General features: G+C 44.3%; 1 protein-coding gene across 1 annotated transcript in view; it reads right to left on the bottom strand.

Annotated features, from left to right (window-relative positions):
• Positions 1-907: 907 nt before the first annotated feature.
• Positions 908-19,394, bottom strand: part of CHMP4B (charged multivesicular body protein 4B) — a 53,818-nt gene continuing 35,331 nt past the window's right edge. The window contains exons 2-5 of the mRNA XM_038572035.1: positions 6,234-6,411; positions 4,018-4,132; positions 2,823-2,949; positions 908-1,170 (exon numbers count right to left, since the gene is read on the bottom strand). Of these exons, the coding sequence (XP_038427963.1) occupies positions 1,106-1,170; positions 2,823-2,949; positions 4,018-4,132; positions 6,234-6,411 (485 nt within the window). The 3' untranslated portion in view covers positions 908-1,105. The remainder of the gene's footprint in view (positions 1,171-2,822; positions 2,950-4,017; positions 4,133-6,233; positions 6,412-19,394) is intronic.

The raw sequence follows: 19,394 nt of genomic DNA, 5'->3' as shown, positions 1-19,394 counted from the left end.
TTGTCCCATGGACACTGCCAGAGAAGAACCAGGGAAGACCTGTAACTGCGTAAGAACCACTCATTCCTAAACTGTGCCCACAGGGTCCCCAAGTAAGATGAAGGCCACAGATCCATGACCTCCAGAACTTAAAAAAACATTTCCAGTAAGATGCACTCTGTTCTTTGGTTCCAATTGTTGATGTACATCATGCTCAAGTCTTGTATATGTTTCCACAGACTCCACTGGACACCTTCTAGCCTTGAAAAAGTCAGCTCCCGAAGCAAAGGACAGATTGATTGAACACAACAGCAAAGTATGAAAATTAATTGAGATATTTAATAGACAGTGCAAACCATAATTTCATCTGAATATAAATGTATGCACATGTTTCCAATGAGTTATCTATCAGTTATCACAAACAGCAACAAGGACCTTAGAGCTATGTTAGAAAAATGTATAGCTGGGATTTAACTCTACAATCTCACTTGCTCTCAAGAGAACACCATCCATTTCAAATTAGTGTCACAAACTCCAAAAAGACCAGGGGAGTAGGAGTGAGGGGTAGGCAGAGTGGTAAACACAAGGGCCAGTACACAGGTGATGGACAGAAATACAGTTCTCAAGGAAACCAAAGTCAGATGCATTATTACAGCTAAGGACAAGGAAAAGCCTATGGCTTTTAAAAAACTTTTCTGCCAGTACCATACAAGTCTTACAAAGAGATGTGCGACAAGTCAACTGACTTAAAAGGACAGAGGCTACATTTTCAGATCATTTCAATTGCGAACGGTCGACCCTTTCCATTGAGGTTCAGCAGTGGAGTTAGCGTAGTCCAGAAGCTCAATGTTGGATTTGCAAATACAGTTTATTTTACAGAAATTCAACATTATAAACAGCAGGCACCTCCCACCCCACCCGCCCGCCCCCCTCCCCCCTCCCCATCCCGCTGGGTGCAGACCATGCTATGCAGAGAGTGAGCAGTGATGCGGCCCTACTGCTTTGGAGGGGGATTCAGGAGCGATGGAACCTGCCTGCACCATGTCCTGCCTGCCCCACACACGCACACGCCTGCCCGCTGCACAGGCCACCAGAGTCTGTCTGGGCCCAGCCCGCACTGGACCAGTTACATGGATCCAGCCCAGTTCTCCAATTCCTTCATGTCATCCTCTTCCTCTTCCTTCTTCTTGGCTGTGTGAAAAGAGAAAAGGCTATTTAGGAGGGTTGGTTACAGTGCTCTCAACACATCTGGCTGGGTGCCAGGGCTGTCTATAAAACAGCCCTGCCCTTGCACCCAGCCTCCTCACCAGGCTATCAGCAGACTGTTTCTCTGTGCCTGAAAGCTGCAACACAAAACTCCAGATAACAGGCAACACACGTTCCCCAGCACCTCACCTCCACCCGCATCGGGGCCAGGCAAAACAAGGATTCTACAGAGAGCCCATCGGAATTCTGGGAAGGCTTCAGTTGCAGGGCATTTGAGAAGGGGGACATCAGGAAGAACCCCAGAAAGCTAATCCTTGCCAGCATTCCCCCTTCACCTCAAGTGGCTTTTTTTTTTTTAAGATTTTATTTATTTATTCACAAGAGACACACAGAGAGAGGCAGAGACACAGGCAGAGGGAGAAGCAGGCTCCACGCAGGGAGCCCGAAGCGGGCCTCGATCCTGGGTCCCCAGGATCACACCCTGGGCCGAAGGCAGGCGCTCAACTGCCGAGCCACCCAGGGATCCCATCTCAAGTGGCTTGAACCACCTCTCCACACCCACAGGTGCCCCTTAAACAGTGTTTGGACCCCCTTTGCCTGAACCCACCACAGGCTGCTGACTCAACTTAAGGGGCCATTTCCTCTTGATTCATGGGAGGCTAGGAGGACTACAGCCTCGTTACACTGCTCCCCAGGCTCTCTCTCCACACCGAATCAAACTTTGTTACCTTTTCTTTCTTTTCTAAAAAGATTTTGTTTTTTCATTTGAGAGAGAGAGAGCACAAGCGTGGGGAACAGCAGGCAGAGGGAGAAGCAGGCTCCCGCTAAGCAGGGAGCCCACCGTGGGGCTCAACCCCAGAACCCTGGGATCATGACCTGAGCTGAAGGCAGATGTTTACTGACTGAGCCACCCAGGCACCCCAGTACCTTTATTTTTTTTTATTTTTATTTTTTTTTCCCCAGTACCTTTAGTAGAAGTGTGGTGAGGGATACTTCTACCCGAGGGTGAAATAATGACGAGGAAGTGGAAAGAAGGAGCAGACAGAAGGAAATGAAAGTCTGATAGAACCAGGCGTCTAAAAAAAGCCAGAGCTGTTTCTTTCCCACAGTGGCTGCCTCTGAGGCTCCACGTTTTTACAGGGGTGCACAGCACGGGGTATTAGACAGGAACCAAGAGCTGGTCCTGGAATTAAACTTTCACACCTTCTCCCAGGGCCTAAAACTTTTTCTTATTTGGTGACATAGGAAAAATCATTCTGGAATAGTGGTTCCTAACTGGGGTGATCCCCCCACACCCTGCAGGGGACATCTGGCAGTATCTGGAGACATTTTTGGTTGTCACAACTTGGGGAAGACAGAGCCCAGGAGTGCTACGTAAATATCTCTAGTGCATAAAACAACCCCCACCCCCAACCCAAAGAATCACCTGGCTGTGTCAATAGTGCTGAGGTTAAAGAACTCTGTTCTATAGAGAAACTAGGAAAAGACAGGTGATGATGTCTCTGTGGCCGTCAAAACAGATCTTCTGTGATTCTGAATCCTGGGCAGACTCAGGACCCAAACTGAGGTCAGCCAACCTCAAGATTACCCACTACATGGCACTAGGGGTATGTCATGTCTGGGTAAGAAGTACTCACTGGGTTTTGATGGTAAGGTTATAGAGGGAACATTTGGTAGAGGGACTGTTTCGGGTCCACTGATTTCCAGCAAATTCTTGTCTAGTTCTTCCTGTTCTAGTTCTTCTAATTCTGCCATGAGTTCATCCTGGTAAAGGAAACACAAGAGTGAGAGGGATGTTCCTGGGCATTGTACTCCCTGCAGAGGTCCTTCTTTCTAGGTAACTTAAGAGGACACACACCCCTTCTAAGATCAGAAGGGAGATGAAAAAAAAAAAAAAAAAAGAAGGGAGATGAACTCCAGGTCCATACTGTGTGACTCAAACTCTAAACACGGTTCTACTGGTGAACATAATACACTATCAAGCAGTTAGAGTCTATATTCAGTATCTTACGCTAGTTGTCAGCATTTTGAGAGGAGGGACTATATCTTTTCATTCTTCTTTATCTCAGAACTGGGCACACTCAGTGAATATTCAGGAATATTTGCTAAATTAAAATTAACTTGACTAGTCCATCAAATTTCAGTCTGAAACCATGAAAACCCTGGTGCTGGGAACCAAGTATAAGACCCACAAGGCTGTTTTCTCAGCCTTATGGTGGGAATCAGCACAAAGAATTGGGTTCAGTGGAGAGAACCTGACCTTCAGCAGACTCAAATTAACACAGATTGAAACACCTTCAACAGGGCCTTTTATTGTAATTTAAAACCCTAAGAGACTCAAAATCTCAACTGCTATAGTAGAAACTGCTAGGGGGCCAAGTTTCAGATGAACCCCTCAGGGGTCAGATATAAATGCTCCTTCCTGGGCTTCATCTTCACCTCAAATCAGCTGCCCAAGGGCAAATCCCATAAAGTTCTCCAAAAAATGGTCACCTCAGCTGCCACGGCTCTCAGCCCAGAGTCCACCATGAAATGTGTAAATTAATTATTTATTGAAACCAATCAATGACTTGAAACCTGCTGAAGAGTCCCTATGAAGGTCCCTTTACTCAACCTAAGCTTCTATCTCAAAGAGTGAAAGCCATCTCTCAAAAATCAGAATTAGGGAGAGCTAATACTATGCCCTATTTAAGTCCCAGTCTCTGGAAGGATGAAAACTGGTGATTTCTAAACCACACACATTCTGCCACAGAGCCTGCAACAGCACATTAAAGGACGGCCTGGCCCAGGTGTCATTTGTGAGGCTTGTGTGAACTGCATGAAACCACTCACCTCATCAAACTCTTCTCCAAATCCTACAGGTTTTGAAATAGCTGTTGAAATCTCCTCTGCAAGTTCTTGCTGGTCAGCAATGTCCTGCATTAATTCATCAACTTTATCGATGTCCCTTTAAATGAAATGGACAGATGTCATATTGGACAGTCTGTGTAAAAAGGGCCTTTGAGGCAGGAACAGAAACCCTATTGCACACAATCTGCTTCCTAGCCCTACTTCTGTAATTATTCCCTATGAGGAATTATTTTTTTCCCTATGAGGAATTATTTTTTTGTCTTTATATCTTCTTCCCCCTTTTATTTTTTTTTTAAGATTTTATTTATTTATTTGAGAGAGAGAGAGAGAGCAGGGGGAGGGGTAGAGGGAGAAGCAGGCTCCCCATTCAGCAGGGAGAGGGATGTGGGGCTCAATTCCAGGACCCTGGGATCATGACCTGAGCTGAAGGCAGATGCTTAACTGACTGAGCCACCCCAGGTCCCCTTCCTCCCCTTTTTAGAAGAGAATCACAGAATCAAAAGGACGGAGTATTCTTAGGCATAATCTAGTCCAACATCCCAATAAAATAAAGCTTATTAGTAAAGTTAGATGCCACATTCATGATTTCACATGTAAGCTAGTAATAAATATGTCAGATGAGACTACAGAACTTTAACTCCTGGGCCAACAGCTCTTCTTCAAGCTCAAAGGCAACTCTGTAACTCTGTACAGGAAGAGATAAAATCACAAATCACAAAATATAGTTGTGCTCCCTTCCCATCTACTCAAATCCACTTACGGCTCCTTCACTAGGCCCCCAAAGAAAGGCAAACATGCAGAATTACTTTCTATCTACTGTCATTCTTATAAACACACAATTAATCAGTTTAATATATACACATATACTTCAAAGCATGCACAGTGGGTTACAGAGATATGCTCTGTGCTAGGCATCTTAGCTCTGTGCTAGAAGAACACAGAAATGGAGCAGACAGGGACCTAACTTAGGAAACTCCGTCCAATGACCATCCACCTCCCCTCTCTGGGACATAACTTCTACCGTGATAATCAGAGGCCTGGGTGAGAAGACTTTCTAAGGACCTTACTGGCTAGAAACTCTGCTCATCAGAAGAATCCTAAATTACTTAGAAATATTGTTCCATTCCATGAGATCTTTTTCTTCTTCTTTTTTTTTTTTAATTTTTATTTATTTATGATAGTCACAGAGAGAGAGAGAGAGAGAGGCAGAGACACAGGCAGAGGGAGAAGCAGGCTCCATGCACCGGGAGCCCGACGTGGGATTCGATCCCGGGTCTCTAGGATCGCGCCGCCCTGGGCCAAAGGCAGGCGCTAAACCGCTGCGCCACCCAGGGATCCCTCTTCTTTTTTTTAAGTGGCTCTACACTGGGTTCAAGCCAATGACCCTGAGATCAAGACCTGAATTGAGATCAAGAGCTGCATGCTTAACTAACTGAGCCACCCAGGAGCCCCAAGATCTGCCTCTTTAGGCAACAGGGTACATAACCCATTTTATTTTATTTTACTTATTTTTTTAAGATTTTATTTATTTATTCATGATAGACACACACACATACACACAGAGAGAGAGAGAGAGAGAGGCAGAGACACAGGCAGAGGGGAGAAGCAGGCTCCACGCCGGGAGCCCGACGCGGGACTCGATCCTGGGACTCCAGGATTGCGCCCTGGGCCAAAGGCAAGCGCTAAACCGCTGAGCCACCCAGGGATCCCCCATAACCCATTTTAAAAGCACTGGGTGTTAGGGGCACCTGGGTGGCTCTGACAGTTTAGTGTCTGCCTTCAGCTCAGGTCGATCCAGGGATCGAGCCCCATGTCAGGTTCCCTGCTCGGCGCGGAGTCTGCTTCTCCCTCTCTCTCTCCCCACTCATGTCTCTCTCTCTCTCTCTCTCTCTCTCAACTTAATCTCTCTCAAATAAATAAATCCTTAAAAAATTTGAAGAAAAGCACTGGCTGTTATAAACAACTGATGAATCATTGAACACTACATCTGAAACTAGTATGTACTGTATGTTGGCTAATTGATTTTAAATAAAAAATAAAAGGAGTTCTAAAAAAGAATGCAAATTAAAACAAACTCAGGTGTTTGAACAGATAAATCAAAGGGTCGCCCAAGGCCATGCCCAGGAATTGAGGCATTCCAGGGCCAGCATTGCCCTGCCACAAGGGTGCCCCCCCTCCAAAAGTGGGTAGCCACATACATGTTGTCATGGGCAGCCTTCATCGCCTTAGCAGCATAGCCCATGTTCTTGAGCACCTCGGTGTTGGTATTGGCATTCTCCAGGGCTTCCCGCTGAAACTCGATGGTTGATAGTGTGCCGTCGATCTGCGCCAGCTGCTTTTCATACCTCTTCTTGCGCTTCAGTGCCTGGAGGGCCGCTGCATGAGAGAGAAAATAGGGTTTCAGAGAGCCTAGATACCAGAATATCCTAGAGTTCACTTGAGTCTTCGCCCTAATTGTAATAAACGCACCTCTGTTGTTGCTTCCACTGTAACACAGGGTTAATAATCTCTTCTACACAAAGAGCATATTCAATTTTCTAAGAAAACTATTCAAAATTCACATACTTCAAAATGCAGCGAAGCACACAAGCTAAAGTTCATGTCGTGTAACCATCACCTCACTAATCAAAGTATGGAAAGGCACCGAGATAGAGGATGTGTTTTGAGGCCATTACTGCTTTAGGTTTGAACCTTAGGTGAGCTACTCAGCTTCCCCGATAGGCTCATTGTGAGGAGATGAGATATATGTAAACACCTAGCACAACTTAAACATAGTGGACACCCAAAAACCAGCACTTCTAATTATTATAAAGCAGCTTTGAAGTATCATTTTATGCCAATAAAGTTATAAAAATAATAATGACTATACCAGATACTGGATAAGATGGGGTTAAAATGCTCTCTCACACGTAGCTGACAACTCTAAGTTGATATACTGATTCTGAAAAGCAATATGGCAACACATAGCAATAGCCATAATGGTGTTGCTGCCCTATGACCCAGTAATTTCCTTCTGGAAATGTATTCAACAAGAGCAAAAACCCCCATGCCCAGAGATGGTTACTGTAGCATTCTCTATCATAGAAAAGAAAGACAGAATTCCCTGCCAGGGACAAATCTAGAGTCTGACATTTGGTCACGTCAACGTCATCATCTATCTATCCTTCCTGGCATGTTAAGGCTGTAGAGATCATCTTGTTCTTTTCTTTCTTTTAATTTTAAAAATTTTTTTATTTATTTATGATAGTCACACAGAGAGAGAGAGAGAGAGGCAGAGACACAGGCAGAGGGAGAAGCAGGCTCCATGCACCCGGAGCCTGGTGTGGGATTCGATCCTGGGTCTCCAAGATTGCGCCCTGGGCCAAAGGCAGGCGCCAAACCGCTGTGCCACCCAGGGATCCCAAGATCATCTTGTTCTTAGATCCAGTCAGAATAAGCAATTTGACCAAGGTGAATCTGTGGCAGAGCAGGAGGCAAAAGCACATCTCTCTACTCACAATCCAAGGTGCCTTCCCCTTACTGTCTTTGCACCGAAAGGTATCGTTAGTACACATCTTAGATGAGCATCAAAGCCAGAAAGAGGGGATCCCTGGGTGGCTAAGCAGTTTAGCGCCTGCCTTTGGCCCAGGGCGTGATCCTTTAAAGGTAGAAATGACCATCAGCAGATGAGGAAACAGATTCAGAGAGGTTACATCATCCAGGTCACCAGATATGTAACCCAAGTGTGGAACCCCAAAGTTTATGCTCTGCCATTCTGTTGTGCTTTCCACTTAATGAAAAAGGCAGGATCCTGCCTTGAAGGGGAGTGTCAAGGAGACTGTGGGAACACAGATGAGGGAAGGTAAATCCAACCATGTCATTCCTTTGTTTAAAAACTCTCAATAGCTCCCTATTTCTACAAGAAAAAGCCTCCATGTGGTTTAATACGGCCTGTAAGATCCTGCAAGGGACTGGGGTTGTCATCACAGACCACATTCTAGAGTCCTTTGGTCATGCCATTGACCATGATGGCAGAGGGAAGACAGCCTGGTATGTAAGTGCTCAGGGGTTGCTCCCTTGTGCCTTCCTTAGTGTTGCCTTTCCACAGAAACCAGCTCAGATACATTCGAATCAACATGTGATTCTCAAGTCTTTTCAGGCCAATGTCCCACACAGATGCCTCTTTCCCAGGTCTGCCTCAGGGGGACCCCCACTACCCATGGCATAGCCCAGCCTATAAAAATTTGCCTCCCAGGATGCCTGGGTGGCTGAGTGGTTGAGAATCTGCCTTCAGCCCAGGGCGTGATCCTGGAGTCCCGAGATCAAGCCTACATTGGGCTCTCTGCATGGAGCCTGCTTCTCCCTCTGCCTATGTCTCTGACTCTCTCTCTTTGTGTTTCTCAGGAATAAATAAATAAAATCTTAAAAAAATTTGCCTCTCATGTTTACGAGTAAAGTGAACAAGGTGTCCAACTGCCTACTGTGCGGTAAACAAGCAAAATGGCTGAGGCAGTCCCATCCACTTTCTCATTTAATCTTCCTACACCCAGTCATAGAGCAAAGATCCCAGATTTTTTTTTCTTTTAAACATTTTATTTTTTTATTTGACACAGAAAGAGTATAAGCAGAGGGAGTGGCAGGCAGAGGCAGAGGCAGAGGCAGAGGGAGAGGGAGAAGCAGGCTCCCTGCTGAGCAAGGAGCCCAACGCAGGGCAGCCTGGGTGGCTCAGCGGTTTAGTGCTGCCTTCGGCCCAGGGCGTGATCCTGGGGTCCTGGGATTGAGTCCCATGTCGGGCTCCCTGCATGGAGCCTGCTTCTCCCTCTGCCTGTGCCTCTCTCTCTCTCTCTCTCTCTGTCTCTCATGAATAAATAAATAATAAAATCTTAAAAAAAAAAAAAAAAAAAAGGAGCCGAACGCAGAACTCAATCCCAGCACCCTGGGATTATGACCCAAGCTAAAGGCAGATGCCCAACTGACCTAGCCACCCAGGTGCCCAAGAGATCCCAGATCTATGCTAACAAAAGAGACTGGGAATAAGAATGGTGAAATGGCCCATCTAAGTCACACTGCTGTTATGTGGAGAGGAGAGGGCTCAACCACTGGTCTGCGTAAATCCTCAGGTCTCTGCTCTTCCCACACAGGCTCAGAATGATGGCAAGTGACACTGGAAGAGTTCTCAGGAATGAACAATGAGATGACACATCTGCCTTGCTTTCTAGTGTCCTGAGTGTAGCAGGAGCCTTGATTTTATATAGTCAGCTACATTCTGATTTTTGTTCTTTTTCTTTTTTTTTTTCAAATTTTGTTCTCGGGTCTCTTTTTTTCCAAACCCTGTGTAAAAGGCTGACTTTCAATAAATCACAGTGAGGGAGCTGCTCTGCTTCATATAAAACCCCAACCCAGGGATCCCTGGGTGGCGCAGCGGTTTGGCGCCTGCCTTTGGCCCAGGGTGCGATCCTGGAGACCCGGGATCGAGTCCCACATCGGGCTCCCGGTGCATGGAGCCTGCTTCTCCCTCTGCCTGTGTCTCTGCCTCTCTCTCTCTCTCTGTGACTATCATAAATAAATAAAAAAATAAATAAATAAAAAAAAACATATTAAAACCCCAACCCAGAAGCAAGTCATCTGTGAATAGTTTAACACTAAGTTTGGGGACACCTGGGTGCCTCAGCAGTTAAGCGTCTGCCTTTAGCTCAGGGCATGATCCTGGGGTCCCAGGATCGAGTCCCACATCGGGCTCCTTGCATGGAGCCTGCTTCTCCCTCTGCCTGTGTGTCTCTGCCTCTCTCTCTCTCTCTGTGTCTCTCATGAATAAACAAATAAAAATCTTTAAAAAAAAATAACACTAGATTCCCCATACACTCTGACTTTAAAACCAAATTTATCCTTTCTCTATTAATATGTTAATTTTAGAACTGCTTTAACTTTTCCTATAATACGTTTTCTTTTTTTTTTTTTTTAAGATTTTATTTATTTATTCATGAGAGATACAGAGAGAGAGGCAGAGACACAGGCAGAGGGAGAAGCAGGCTCCATGCAGGGAGCCCTGTGTGGGACTCAATCCCGGGACCCCAGGATCATGCCCTAGCTGAAGGCAGACGCTTAACTGCTGAGCCACCCAGGCATCCCTCTACTACATTTTCTTTTCTTTTTTAAAAAATATTTTATTTGTTTATTCATGAGAGACACAGACAGAGAGAGAGGCAGAGACACAGGCAGAGGGAGAAGCAGGCTCCATGCAGGGAGCCCGACGTGGGACTTGATCCCAGAGTCTCGACTCTGGGATCACACCCTGAGCCAAAGGCAGATGCTCAACCACTAAGCCACCCAGGTGTCCCCCTCTAATACATTTTCATTTGGCAGTGACTCCTCGTATGCCAATCTTATATTGCTCCAATCGCCACATTACTTCTAAAACTTCCCAAGCAATAAATGATCTGGAAGCAAATAACCTGAACATACCAGGGAGGTAAGCAAGAGTCACCCCATGAATGAAATGTTTACATTATTCATGTTTATAGACCAACATCTAGTACAATGGCTGGTATAAAGTGCTTCATATATATTAAACTGAATCTCTAATTTCATCTGTATTTTAAGTTTTTCATGTATTTTATGCAGGGTTCCTTGTGTGTGGTACACCCATATTTTATCTCCTGTGTACCTGTGACTCGAAGGAGAAATGATAATGTCTCATTGAAACACTGGCTAAAACAATCATTGGATAGGATTTTTTCTCTGCATCCCTCCTGGCCCATAAAATAGGAACTCTTGTAAGCACTTGCCCTTCCCTTCATTCTCACCATAAGGTATGTTTTCAGGGAGGAAGAAAAGGGCCTGAGTAATCAGCCTGGCCCTTTCGGGTTTCCATCCCCTGCCTGCAGGGTTCACACAGTCTTCTCCATGTAGTAAACTCTCCAGGATGGTGCCTGGCAGGGAAAGTTGATTTATTTCCCCAATCTAACTCCTGTGTGTATGTCTTAGCTAGTTAAGAACTCCAAAGAGAAAGGGTACATGATTCATTTTCTCCCTTCATACATGGTTCATGAGCAATCTTTTTATTAAAGATCTATTTATTTATTTAAGGTAAGAGAGGCAGAGGGTGAGGGAGAGAAAGTCTCAAGTAGATTCCTCACTGAGCATGGGGCCACCTCGGGGTTCAATCTCATGACCCTGAGATCAGGACCTGAGCCAAAACTTAAACAACTGTGCCACCCAGGTGCCCCTATGTAATGTAATCTTGAAATTTTTTTAAAAAAGATTTTATTTATTTATTTATTTATTTATTTATTTATTTATTTATTTGAGAGAGAGAGTGAGAGTACAAGCTGGGGGAGGGGCAAAGGGAGAAGGAGGAACAGACTCCTCACTGAGCAGGGAGTCCGACCCAGGGTTCAATTCCAGGACCCTGAGATCATGACCCAAGCTGAAGGCAGATGCTTAACCAACTAAGCCACCCAGGCACCCTGACGTGATCTTGAAATTAGGAGCACCTAGGTGGCTCAGTCAGTTAAACATCTGACTCTTGGTTTTGGCTCAGGACGTGATCTCAGGGTCATGGGATTGATCCCAGTGTCAGGCTCTGTGCTGAGCATGGATGGAGCCTGCTTGTGATTCTCTCTCTCCCTCTGCCCCTCCTGTTTGCATGACCTCCCTCTCAATAAATAAAACCTTAAAAAAAAAAAAAGTAATTAGACATGAGGTCACCATTTGGGCTACAAGAATACGTGTAAACATAAATATTCATAGCACTTAAACCACTCTGTATCTTAGAAACGTGGAAGAGTGGTGAAGTATATAACTTAGGCCAAACTAAAGGAGTTGAATGCCATTCTTTCTGCATACTGTTATACTTAAATAAAATATCATCCATCTCAACCTTACTTCTGACCACCGGAATTTACTTCTACATATGGCCAAAGTTTAAGGGGCCAAGCCTAATGTTTTATATAAATATGTGCTGGCTCTTAGTGCCTTGCATTATACATCTCCAAATTTCTGAGGTTGGGTTAAAAAGCAAGTACAGGGTTCTTATTACAAAACAAAAACAAAAACAAAAAACAACAAAAAAAATCTATGTGAGGTGTTAGATGTTAACTTATCGTGGTAATCATTTCATAATACATATATCAAATCATTATGTTGTATAGCTAAAACTAGTACAATGTTATGTCAATTATATCTTAATAAAACTAGGGGGAAAATGGGAGGAAAAAAAAAACAAGTACTGGGTTAACAAGGAGTTCATCTAAACCAAATATTCAAAGAGGTATCCAAAGAAATCTCTTTTCTGACAAAGAACCCCAGTGTCATTCATAAACACAGTGGCTTTAACAATGGAAATCTAACTCAGGCCAATAAAAGTTAAAGAGGTTGCTTTTAGATGGAAAAAAATAGTCCTTGGAATCTCCATATTTAATTATGCCTTTGCCAGTTCCAAGAGAGTAATTACAGCAGCAATTACAGAATCTAATAACCAGCTTTATTGGCTCTGAAAGCTGAAGCAAAAACAACTCCAACCATGTTGAAATAAACATTGGTCTCCAGACAGATGCTTCATTAGACACTCTAAATAGCTATTTGGAGGAAAAATACAAAAGAGATACCGTATCAAACAGAGAGACCAGTTGAAAAACTATTCACCCAGGACTGGAAACTCCTCCTGCAAGGCATCTGTTAATGACTGTACAGAAACCATTTTCAGAGAACATATCAGTTCAATACAACTAGATAGCATGCTGCTTTCTCTTAGTCAAAGGCAGACTTGACTTCTCTTTGAAGAGTTGCTGAGGAAGACAAATTTGCCTGCACTGGTCTGGGGGTATTCAGTACAGGAGCCATGAACCCTGGGCATCTCAAAAGATGCTAAAAAGGCCTAACTGTACACTCATGACTAGTACAGAGAAGATTTAGGTATTGATGGGAAGGAGGGCCCAATAATAGCCTGTCACTGAATGAATGAATGAATGAATAAATAAATGATGGTGTCCTTTCAAAGACCCAAGATCCACATCTGAGTTCATCTAGCAAAAGATACAAGGATTAGGAGAAAGGAGGAGAGTGCTGTTCCTTTTTCATTCAGCATGAACCACACAGGAAACACAACATATTCCAGGGGACACCTACACAAATTCAACACAAAGTGGGAATTCTGAAGAACCTGGTCATGGCAGGGCTACTGGCAGGCAGGCAGTAGAGTGAAGCTGAGGGAACCCTGCTTTGCCTGCCTTCAGCAATCATTTGGATGCTCCCTGCTCATCATACCCATGAATAAGCCTCAGATGTTCAGGGTACTCTCAGCCAGGAGAACCACATCTGGCCTCCACCCATTAGTCACTGTGCTGGGGTCACCTGTCATCTGCCCTGAGTATGTGGGCAAGAAAAGACCCAAAGTCAAAACAACCAAGTTAATCACCAATGTCAAAAGAAGCCATTCTCCTACAGAAATGGTTATTACTAAGCATTCATGCACCACATGACATCAGATGTCCCACCAGGCATTGACCAAATGAGTTACAATTTTGGCATCAAAAGTAGGAGGCGTGCACCCTTGAAGGATTCTCGTAGATACTGAAATCTGACCTGTCTCATTAGGTGACTGAGAAAAAACAATGCCCAGAAAAGGTGACACGGCTTGCCAGGATCACACAGGGAGTTAGAGACAGAATCAGAACTAGAACCCAGCTCTAAAGCCAGGGCTCTTTCCACCACCTCAATCAACTTTCTTATCTCCAAATAAAGTTGCTACAAATAAACCAGCAGTTCCCCTACCATAAGGAAAACAGTCTCCTAACGCTTTTTCATCCAATTTCCAAACTCTGCCCTTTGCAATCCCCATTTAAAAGCTCATGCCACCACATGAAAGAACTGGAAAGCTACCAATATTCTCTAAGTTCCCAGGTAGAAGAAAAAAAAGAATGGAAAAGAGGCCCAGTATCTGCCTGGTTCCAGAATACTTTCTTTAAATGGATGCTGTTGATCCTGTCTGCAGTTTCAGAACACAGTGGGAGGGCTAGGCTCTCATTTCTCTACCCTGTACAGAAGTGGCATGCGGCGCCTGAGTGGCTCAGTTGGTTAAGTGTCCAACTCTTGGTTTTGGTTCAGGTTGTGGTTTGAGGGTGGTAGGATTGAGCCCTGCATTAGGCTCTGCACTCTGCATGGAGTCTGCATAAGATTCCCTCTCCCTCTCCCAGTGCTCCTCACACTCATGCTCTCGCTCACTCTAAAAGAGATAAATAAATCTTAAAAAAAAGAAAAAAAAAGTGACAAGACCTACAGTAGCTACAGAAAGGTCTCAGAAACCCACAAGTGCCTTTAAGCCCAGACAGAGGCTGTTTTGTATCCATCCTCACTCAGTAACCCAAGGCTCACCTGTGGAAAAGAGGGCCTAATCCTGCAAAAGCCTTGGAATGCTATTTATGCCCACAGAGCTGAAGAGTGCAGGCAAGAAAAAAAAAAAGAGTGCAGGCAAGTGGTGCAGATAGCATTTTTCAGAGCAGCCTCCTTCTCTGTGATGTATCTCCCTATTCTCCTAATTTGCTCTCCGTGGCCTGGAGCTAATGCACTCCATTTAGAAATGGTAAAATAAGTTACTTGTGTATGACCAGGAAAGTAGAGTCTGAAACCCTGCTGACTTCATCAGCGAACACACAGGGAGTACAGTACTCACTACAAGGAAAAATTCTAGAGAGAAAGAAAGAAGCCCTTTATCTATTTCATGGGGACAAATATGAAAGAAATAAGCCCCTAATTAACAATCTAACAGAATATCAAATTGCTCCAAATCATTTAAACAACATATAGAAACTATGTTCTGCAAAGGTCAGATAAAGACATGATAAGACACCTTCAAATAAGCTTAGGAAATGCTAAGTCATGCCAAATTAACATGGTCATTTAGGGAGTCCAGCTGTTCAGCTGTTTCGGTTCCACTATCAGGTAAACCCTGAGGAATTACTGAACCTCACTAATCCTCAGATAAAAATACTCATCTCATAGAATTATTTTGAGGATTAAAATGAGATATGTATGTGAAGCATCTGGCACAGAGCGAAAAACGCCAAACGCTCAGTAAATGTTGGTCACCAGTATTATTTACTGTAGGACTTCTCAGAGTCTGTTTTAACAGAAAGAGAACTAATACCATTACCACCACCATGTCCTCTCCCATAAAAGATAGCTTGGGGAAAAAAAACAATTTTTTTAAAAAAATTTTTTATTTATTTATGATAGTCACACACAGAGAGAGAGAGGCAGAGTCATAGGCAGAGGGAGAAGCAGGCTCCATGCACTGGGAGCCTGACATGGGATTCGATCCCGGGTCTCCAGGTTCGCGCCCTGGGCCAAAGGCAGGCGCAAAACCGCTGCGCCACCCAGGGATCCCCGAAAAAAAACAATTTAAAACCACCTTGGTTACTTAGCCAACATAAGCTTCATCAATCTTGGTCCCGCTGATGCGTGCCAACACTGGAGCACAAAGAAAAGAACATGGGGCTTAGTGTCAGAAACACTGGCTCTGATACTGGCTCGGGGTAAGTTACTTCACCTCTTCATCAAATGGAAAAAGGAGTGATACCACTACCCCAAAGATGAATGAGAAAAATAATCTCTCTGAAAATACTCAATAAATGTGAGCATTCTCTCCATCTTGCCCATTTCTTTAAACTTCTGACTCTCTTTCCTTGCCTGTGTCTGATATTCTCTCTGGGGATCTCTGTATCTTCTTTTCCCTGTCCTGTTCTTCCCCCTAGCCCAATGTGTCTTTCCAAGAAACAGTATATAGCTGTGGCACAGTGGAGAAAAATATAATATAGAACAGCAGTTAACACTTCTAAGGAGCTTTTGGGTAGCAGGCACCATAACCGGTGCTTTACATGTTGGATCCTCCCAATAACCCTATAAAGTAGGTACTGCTATTTCCCCATTGACAGATATGAAAATTGAGGCTCAAAGAGTTTTATCACTTGCCCAAGTCATATGGTTAGACAGTGGGAGGCTTGGGATCAATGCCAGGATGCCTATCTGCAGAGGGCGTGTTCTTACTCTATGGAGGAACACCTACTCTGCACTGAGCTGGCAGTTGGCCTGCTTTTGCCTGAGTGTGGGGATCTGAGAGCCTCCTATGCCTTCCCTACCCAACAGATTCCATAAGTTAGTAGTCTGGCACCAAGAGCCTCCAGAGGCAGCTCAGTCCACCCAGAAGTACTTGACTAATTGGTAATCCACGACGGTAGGCAGTAAAAACCTTTGGCTGAAAAAAACATTTTTTCCCCAGTGAATTTTAAATTGGTTAAAAGTACATGTGATAAAATCCAGCCATTTTACTAGCTCCTTTGTATTTAGGTTTACAATTTTACATAGTTGGGGAGGTTGTAATGAGTTGTTTTCTGTTTTAAAACTTCGCCCCGTCATTTCTTCTGAGGCCAGTAGGCTCTGCCTTCTGTCCTCTCACCCCATAATGTTCTCTAGATCTTTTTCCCCAAGACCTAATATGACGTTGCTTCTATATTCTAGAAGACCCAGAGATCACAACTATAAGAACTTGGTAAAGTTTCTCAAACTTCTGTCAGTTGCCTATTTTTCACCCCCGTTTTAACTGCTGTCAAGATGCCTAGAACTCTATTTGCTTTGGGTTTTTAAAAAAGATTTTATTTATTTATTTGATATATATAGAGAGAGTACAAACAGGGAGAGTGGCAGAGGGAGAAGGAGAAGCAGGCTCCCAGGTGAGCAAGGAGCCCAATGTGAGGCTTGAACCCAGGACCTTGGGATCATAATCCAAGCCGACAGTAAACATTTAAACGACAGAGCCACCCAGGCACCCTGATCTCTATTTTTTTTTTTTTTTAAGTAATCTCTACCCAACATGGGGTTTGAACACATAACCCAAAATGAAGAGTCACATGCTTTACCAACTGAGCCAGCCAGGCGCCCCATGATGCCTAGAACTTTAAAAGCAGAGTCAGGGGCTTGTTTAACTGACAGTGAGCCTAGGACCTCCCCTTGTGACTAAATCTGAGAGGAAGTAGCAGAGACTCAGAGTAAGCAGCAGATTGTTCCAAACTGGACTAGTGAGAGTGGCCCAGGCCATAAGGAAGAAGAGAAAATGGCCAAGGAAAGTCAGACCCATCCAGGGGGAAAGTGCAAAGGCCTTGTGACAAGGGTAACTCAGGGGCAGATAGGAAAACTAAGATCCCGGGAAGGAAGGTGATCTGCCTTTATTATTGAAGGCCACAGTCAGGGGCGGTCCGGATGGCTCAGTGGTTTAGCGCTCCCGTCAGTCAGCCAGGATCGAGTCCCATGTCAGGCTCCCTGCATGGAGCCTGCTTCTCCCTCTGCCTGTGTCTCTGCCTATCTCTCTCTCTCTCTGTGTCTCTCATGAATAAATAAATAAAATCTTAAAAAAAAAAAAAAAAAAAAAGAAGGCCACAGATAGCCTGTGCTTTGGGATCCAAGGCCAAGGTTCAGAAGAATTTCATTTGAACAGCTATCAGAAACCAAAACTAAGCACCCATGTAACCCATAAATATGTCTTAGTGTTCCATGTCTTAATACATAAATTCGAATGTTACATGTTTCACACAAAAAATTCAGATTTTTTTTTTTTAAGATTTTAATTTATTTATGAGAGACACAGAGAGAGAGGCAGAGACAGAGGCAGAGGGAGAAGCAGACTCCATGCAGGGAGCCCGATGAGGGACTCGATCCTGGGACCATGGGATCACTACCTGAGCCAAAGGCAGATGCTCAACCACTGAGCCACCCAGGTATCTCAAAATATCAGACTTTGGGCTTCCTTTTGATAATGTAAATTTTCTGGCAACAATCCAATGGCACTAAGTAGCAGCCATCCTTTTAGAAGGGGTACATACATACTCTCTAGTTCACCTCAATGCCTACCACTGTCCACGGCCATGTTACTCATTTAAATATCCAGACCACCCATAAGACTAGACATTAATTTTAGATCTGGAGGAAACTGTTACCAGTTATCTGGGACAATCCCTTGCCGTCAGGCAGTTAAGGCTATTCCCAATTTAAAGACAAGCAACCAAAGATTCAACTTGCTCAAGTTCACAAAGTTAGAGGTAATGGCCAAGGAAGAATCCAAGCCAGGCACCCTGTCCTGGGACAATGCTCTTTCCACTACTCTTGGGGAGATTTGTGTCTAGAAACTGGAACATGGGTCCTATGATCCTGGACCTAGCTTCTTGATCTAAATCTGTCATGCTCAAATTATGTCACTGAGCAAAGCCCCTCTTAGGGCTCGGACTCCTCCTCAAGGACCAAAGAAGAGTGGATTAGATGCTCCCTCTACGGTGCTCTTCCAGCTCTAATAATATATGAACCTGTATAGTTATGAATTTTCTGGTAACTGATTAAAACAAACATAAAGGGCTTTTTCTGACTGACCCTGGGTGATCTTGAAAATGTAATTAACATCAATACACTCCATTCCGGAGTATTTCACATAATCAAGTTTTTCCTGTCCAAGAAAATTAGCAGTATCTCTTTTAATTGATTTCACAAATTGTGTTAGAAGAATCATACATTCCTTTTAGCCTCTGCACTCAGCTACTCCAGCTAGGTGGAGAAAGCCAGCACTCATACCCAACACTAGCCAAAGATGTCATTCATTTTTTTTTTTAATTTTTTATTTATTTATGATAGCCACAGAGAGAGAGAGAGAGAGGCGCAGAGACACAGGCAGAGGGAGAAGCAGGCTCCATGCACCGGGAGCCCGACGTGGGATTCGATCCCGGGTCTCCAGGATCGCGCCCTGGGCCAAAGGCAGGCGCCAAACCGCTGCGCCACCCAGGGATCCCCAAAGATGTCATTCATATATGTCATTCAGGGAGGAGAGGTAATTACAGTTAGAATGTAAAGCTAGCTGCCCTCACTCTCCATTTCCTCACAAGTTCTAGCATTGCTGACCTTTCTCTGAAATGCCTCTCTCCTGTTAGTCTTAGAAGATACCCTAGAGTTGGGCTTCCTGGCTCCCACAATCTCTTCTTGTGTTTTTCTAGATCCTTTCTTTCTTCTTCTCAAGTTTTTAAAAGATTTTATTTTTTATTCATGAGAGACACACACACACACACAGAGACAGACAGACAGACAGGCAGAGGGAGAAGCAGGCTCCATGAGAGACAGAGAAAGAGAGAGAGAGACAGGCAGAGGAAGAAGCAGGCTCCATGCAGGGAGCTCGATGTGGGACTCGATCCCAGGACTCCAGGATCATGCCCTGGGCCAACGGCAGGCGCTAAACTGCTAAGGCACCCAGGGATCTCCATCTTCTCAATTTCAAGTGGTTGGATGGAGCTCAAACCTTGATCCTGAGTTCATACACACTAACCTGAGCTAACACACTTATTCAGAGTCTT

The sequence above is a fragment of the Canis lupus genome, chromosome 24 (assembly GCF_011100685.1).
Source record: "Canis lupus familiaris isolate Mischka breed German Shepherd chromosome 24, alternate assembly UU_Cfam_GSD_1.0, whole genome shotgun sequence".
Classification (NCBI taxonomy): domain Eukaryota; kingdom Metazoa; phylum Chordata; class Mammalia; order Carnivora; family Canidae; genus Canis; species Canis lupus.
This window is presented reverse-complemented; position numbering and strand designations above follow the sequence as displayed.